The 5,638-nt window shown below is 33.6% G+C and overlaps 1 protein-coding gene across 1 annotated transcript in view; it reads left to right on the top strand.

Annotated features, from left to right (window-relative positions):
• The window catches only part of LOC104407530 (nipped-B-like protein), a gene marked incomplete at its 3' end in the record, with an annotated part of 65,207 nt that extends 59,806 nt beyond the window's left edge, over positions 1 to 5,401 (top strand). Inside the window, exons 16-19 of the mRNA XM_010016840.1 lie at positions 1,942 to 2,173; positions 2,867 to 3,018; positions 4,148 to 4,228; positions 5,301 to 5,401. Coding sequence (XP_010015142.1) covers positions 1,942 to 2,173; positions 2,867 to 3,018; positions 4,148 to 4,228; positions 5,301 to 5,401 — 566 coding nt within the window. The remainder of the gene's footprint in view (positions 1 to 1,941; positions 2,174 to 2,866; positions 3,019 to 4,147; positions 4,229 to 5,300) is intronic.
• Positions 5,402 to 5,638: the final 237 nt, after the last annotated feature.

Below are 5,638 nucleotides of genomic sequence, written 5' to 3'. Positions count from 1 at the left end.
TATACTAGGTGTTTTGTGGGTGGGAAGTGTGGGGGGGTGGGGGTTCAATTTTAAATATTATAGTTTAATCCTGAAATATTCATGGTAACTGGTGCAATTTACACCACTGGACATTTCTTTGATACTTCACTACATGTGCATAGAACGTCCCTTACACAATGAAAGAAGTACTAGAGCTTTCACACAGAGCGTATTCTCCTGAGCATTAAGAAATGAAACTTTAAGTCTGGTTTTATGCTGCAAAGGTAAAATCGTCAATGTAAACAAAACTATCAGGAAGTCTAAGATTTTTCCATCTTTTTCCTGATATACCTAAAATATATGGGGATTGAGTTTTAATGAGGTTGGTATGTGATATTGCATAGCTGTTTCTACACTTTCTAGTCAAAATAATATTCTGGCAAGAACAGAGTTCTTGAGTTTTATAAAAAAAAGTGTTTGATCTGCATAAATAGAGAGTAATTATTTGTGTTCAAATGGAAGAATTTGAACTTGCAAGTGAAAACCAGAGACACATTATTAGTACCTAAGTACTTTCATCTAGATGGTTTGTAGGGTTTTCAAAGTTTCGGTATATGGTTCTGAATGTCTTTAGCAGTATGAAAAATAAATGAAAAGGAAAAAAAAAAGCTGGTTTACCTGCTCTATTTCAGTATGATTAAGTCTTTATGCAGATGGCTTTAAAGTGATATTTTTCTTTAGCTTTTTATGCTAAAACTCAAGATTATTAAGCAGCTAATTAAATTGTCCAAGTATTGCAATTCAGAGACAAAGCTTTGATTAGGAAAAAAAAAGCACTCTTTAGCCAAACAAGTTTTAGAATTTTCTTCAAACATTTTGAAGATGATTCAAATCATTACGGCAAAGAAAACCTCTGCTAAAGAATAAGCTTGCTTCAGTGAAGATATCCTACCTCCATGTCAAGTTGTTTTCCAGAGGCAGGAGCGCACTTGTGTATTCTTTTTATTTCCAAAATTAATGAAGGGGAGGGGAGGGGGGAAGGAAAGAAAGTATTTAAAACTACGTGGGGTTTCGGGGGTTTTTTTAAGCTTCATTTGGGTAAGGAACAAATGACTTAAAGCCAGTCTGTGCAAGAAATTTACAGGGATCTCCTGATTTTCAGATTTCTGTTGATTTTACAAATGTATCTATTGTATTTATAAGGCACTGTGATACTGTTTTAGATTCTCTTACTTTTACAAGGAAAGCCAATAGTTCTGAACTGTGGCGTCATATAGGCAAGGAAGATTATTTTTCTCAGTGGGTTTTTATCTGAACCAGAGAAACTATGAAAAATTCTATCTAGTTTTGCTATAAATAATGTTTTAGATACTGCTGGGTGGTCATAGTTAACTTCATGTATATTAGCTTTTGTACCTTGGACAAACAGAAATACAGAGATTCTGTGCCCTGTGCATATCTAAATGCACACAGTTAATAAGATATGTTTTAAAACCATGGATAGGTTGGCCAGTGAAGCAGAGAAAGTTGTGTACTTAGTTTTTTGTAACTTGTAACAGTCTTTTTGTGTAAGAATTCCCTCTAGTGGCAAAAATTAGACTGATCAAAGCAACACCTGGTGTGCATAGGCCACTGAAGACAACTCTGGATGAATGAGTTTAGATTTTGCTTAAGGAATTGCAGTCTTCCTTTACAGTGAGAAGTTCCAAATGATACACAGAAAGCTGCTTTGTGTTCTAGCAGAAAAAGACAGTGAGACTTTTTAAAGACTTGTGACTTAGGGAGACATACTACAAACATGTTGCTGGTAGTACGAACGTTACTTGATTTCTAAAACAGACTGGTTTTGTATCAAAAAGGAAATAAAACATTTTATACATGCATGTATGTAAGTGTATTAATTTAATGTTATTATCTTTTACTTGATAAGGATAAAAATTTTACTTCTTCACATTATCCTGTTTTTCATGCCTGTTACAGAACAATGACACTGAAGATGAGGAGAGATTATGGAGAGATCTTATTATGGAAAGAGCGACAAAATCTGCTGATGCTTGTCTTACTGCTATCAATATTATGACATCACCAAATATGCCTAAAGCTGTATATATTGAGGACGTAATAGAAAGAGTTATTCAATACACAAAATTTCATTTGCAGAACACACTCTACCCTCAGTATGATCCTGTGTATAGAGTGGATCCTCATGGTGGTTAGTATGCTAAGAAATTTTTTTTTAATCTTTCCACATTAAAAAATACCAAAACACAATCTACTGTATGATGATGGAGTGATACGACTTACTGGAATAAGATTTTCTTATGCGGCTTTCATACTGGTAGTTCTTACATATCACATACAGCATTGTGAATTAATGCTTTGTGTTAGTGTGAGGATGATGAAATGTGGAGTGAAAAAACAATGAATGAAACATGTCCTCCGAATAACTTAACTCATACAAAATCTCGGTTTACTGTAATAATGTCAGTGTAACCAAAGTATTTAGACTAAGGTATTTCGAAGTTTGTCTGAAGTTCAGCTTCTGGTGTATGTAGGAATGATTCATTTTATAGTTGTTTTCTGTGTATATAATGATTTAGTTCAGTGAAAGCTATTTAGCCTTTAATGTTTTGTGGTCTCATGCATACCTTTAGATGCAAGTATCAACTGCAAGAACCTTTTCAAAAACCTTGGATCCAGAATTTAGAGCAATTATGGAAAATTAATATCATGTGAAATTCTTGCTTTCCAGCTGATGCTACTAAATAGTTCTTCTTTTGTGAGCAATTGCTTTTACAAAGCTGTAGTCATCCAGTTTTTTGAGGGCACTTTTTAGAAAGATCGTATTTCTTGTATTTCATGTGAAACATTGAAAAAATTAATGAAGATATTTTTTGTTTTCTAGGTGGTGTTTTAAGCTCAAAAGCAAAACGTGCCAAGTGTTCCACCCACAAGCAAAGAGTTATAGTGATGCTGTATAACAAAGTTTGCGACATTGTGAGTAGCTTGTCAGAGTTGCTGGAGATACAGCTTCTTACTGATACGACTATTCTTCAGGTAAGCTCTATCAGAAAAATTCTGTTGGTTTTTTATTTTCCTAGAGACAATATGAAGAATGATTGTCTCAGTGACACAAAATATGAACTCAGTACAAACTTTCAAATTACTAACATTGCTGTGACTAGTTTGTTGTGTAGGAGGTAATCTGCAGGAGAGAGCATTTAATGTTCAGTTCTTCAATGGCTTTTCTTGTACACTTAAGAAAATTTTAACCTGATTGTATTAAAATACAAAATCATAGAATCATTTAAGTTGGAAAAGACCTTTAAGATCACTGTTAGCCCAACAGTGCCAAGTCCACTGCTAAACTATATCCCAAAGTGCCACATATATGGACTATGTATCTATGTAACATAATATATTCTGTCCATTATGCTTTAACTTGGTAATTTTTAGTTTCAGCACCATTAACTGTACGATAAAATATCTTAGTTTTTCTAGATATTTTTGGTGAGGTGGTTGTGTGTGTTTGTGTTGTATTAATATTTTGCATCTCTTTTGATTACTGAAAATATTTTTGGTATTTAAAGTTAATAGTTTGATGTGTGCAATTGAATAATGTCATACATAGAACAGAATCATAGAATCATTTAGGTTGGAAAAGGCCTTTAAGATCATCAAGTCCAACCATTAACCTAACACTGCCAAGTCCACCACTAAACCATGTCCCTTAGTGCCAGATCTACATGTCTTTCACATATCTCCAGGGATGGTGACTCCACCACTTCCCTGGGCAGCCTGTTCCAATGCTTGACAATCCTTTCCATGCAGAAGTTTTTCCTAATATCCAATCTAAACCTCACCTGGCATTAATTGAGCTTTTTCCTCTTGTCCTATCACTTGTTTCTTGGGAGAAGACTGACTTCCACCTTGCTACAACCTCCTTCCAAATAGTTGTAGAGAGTGATGAGAGGTATCCCCTGAGCCCCCTTGTCTCCAGGCTAAACAATCCTAGTTCCCCCAGCCACTTCTCATCAGACCTGTGCTCTAAAATCCCTTTATATGTTTTGCAAGTAACACATCTTGCTGACTGCTTTACATGCTGAAAGAATAACTTCCTTGTGAAACGGCATAAATACAATTTTGTTAGTCAAATATGTTTACAACAATTTATTTCCATTGATAGGTATCATCTATGGGAATAACACCTTTCTTTGTAGAAAATGTCAGTGAACTACAGTTATGTGCCATCAAGTTAGTGACAGCAGTAAGTATTTTTTAATTTGCAGCTTCGTGTTCCTGTACTACTGAGAGTTATTACGGCATTTTTATGGACTGTATTTTCTGTCTGATAGAGAATTTGAGTTTAGAACTAATGTTATTCTTGAATGTTTTTAGAGTTTGGTATCATAATTTAGGTCAGTATTAAATCTGCCTGAGCTGCCCCTATTTGCAGAGTATTCTATAGGAAGGAACTTCCTAATTTTGATTGTGTCATTTAAAGTCTAAACACAAGCTGTTTCCTCTTACCAGTCTGTTCTTGTCTTAAGAAATCTTAGCAATGTGGTTTTCCTTATTTCCTATGTTAAGATTTTAAATTATTCAATGGATTAAGGTGTAGAACTAGTAAGGTACCCCCATGTAATAGAATAAATTTATTTCCTCATATGTGTAAATAGCCATATGAGGTTCACATAGATGGCTATGTGAAAAATTCACAGGGCAGATGAAATACTGTTTCTGGAAGAATGCAGCACAACACAGATGTGCTTCTTAAAATGGGAGTTTTCCATCTTTGTATGGATGATATACTCCAGTATTCTGTCTAGACAAAAGTAGAGAAAAAGTCTACTATCCTGTCTTTGTAAACTAAAAGGGTATGTCATGTCAGGCAAATATTAAAACTTAGGATGTAAAATAAAACTTGTTTCTCAAATGTGCTCTACAACACTTACATGTATTTATGTAATTTATGTTACCACAGAGTTTTATTCTGGACAGGAGTCCGAAAGCTTAGTATTACACTATTTGACTTTCATATACAGTGGATATTACCACTGTCAAAAATTTTTAAAATATACAGTATTTTTGAGAGCTATTACACATTTATGTTGTTTGAAGATTTTTTAGAATCTAGATTTCAAAAAGTTTTGATGTATTTTATAAAGAAATGTTTGCTTTGAAAAAACAAAGTAGTGCCTTAAAAATAAGGTATGCATTAATTACAGTTCATGAAAGCATCATGTAAAGTGTATGTTTCTACATGTAATTTTTAAAATGTATTTAAGGAACGTTATTTTATGTACTAATTTGCTAACAATCCTGTAACTATTAAATAGGTGTTCTCCAGATATGAAAAACATAGGCAGCTAATACTAGAAGAAATTTTCACTTCCCTTGCAAGACTACCAACTAGCAAGAGGAGTTTGAGAAACTTCAGGTAATTTCTGACATAGGTTAATAACTTGTAGATAGCAGCATTTACAGTTTTATACAGAAGATAAATTTTTTTACAGTAGATACAGAATTTTCAGATTAAGGATTAACAGCTTTAAAAACCTATGATTCCACAAAGTTATATGTTATTACAAGTTGGTATTTCAAAAAAACTGAGAGCAAAATTGCCTGACAGATGTCTTGTAATAATCACTGTTCATTATGCCATCATATTTGTCCC

This window comes from Nestor notabilis, unplaced genomic scaffold, assembly GCF_000696875.1.
Source record: "Nestor notabilis isolate BGI_N333 unplaced genomic scaffold, ASM69687v1 scaffold11276, whole genome shotgun sequence".
Classification (NCBI taxonomy): Eukaryota; Metazoa; Chordata; class Aves; order Psittaciformes; family Psittacidae; genus Nestor; species Nestor notabilis.
Note: the sequence above shows the minus strand (reverse complement) of the source record. Positions and strands in the feature narration are given on the sequence as shown.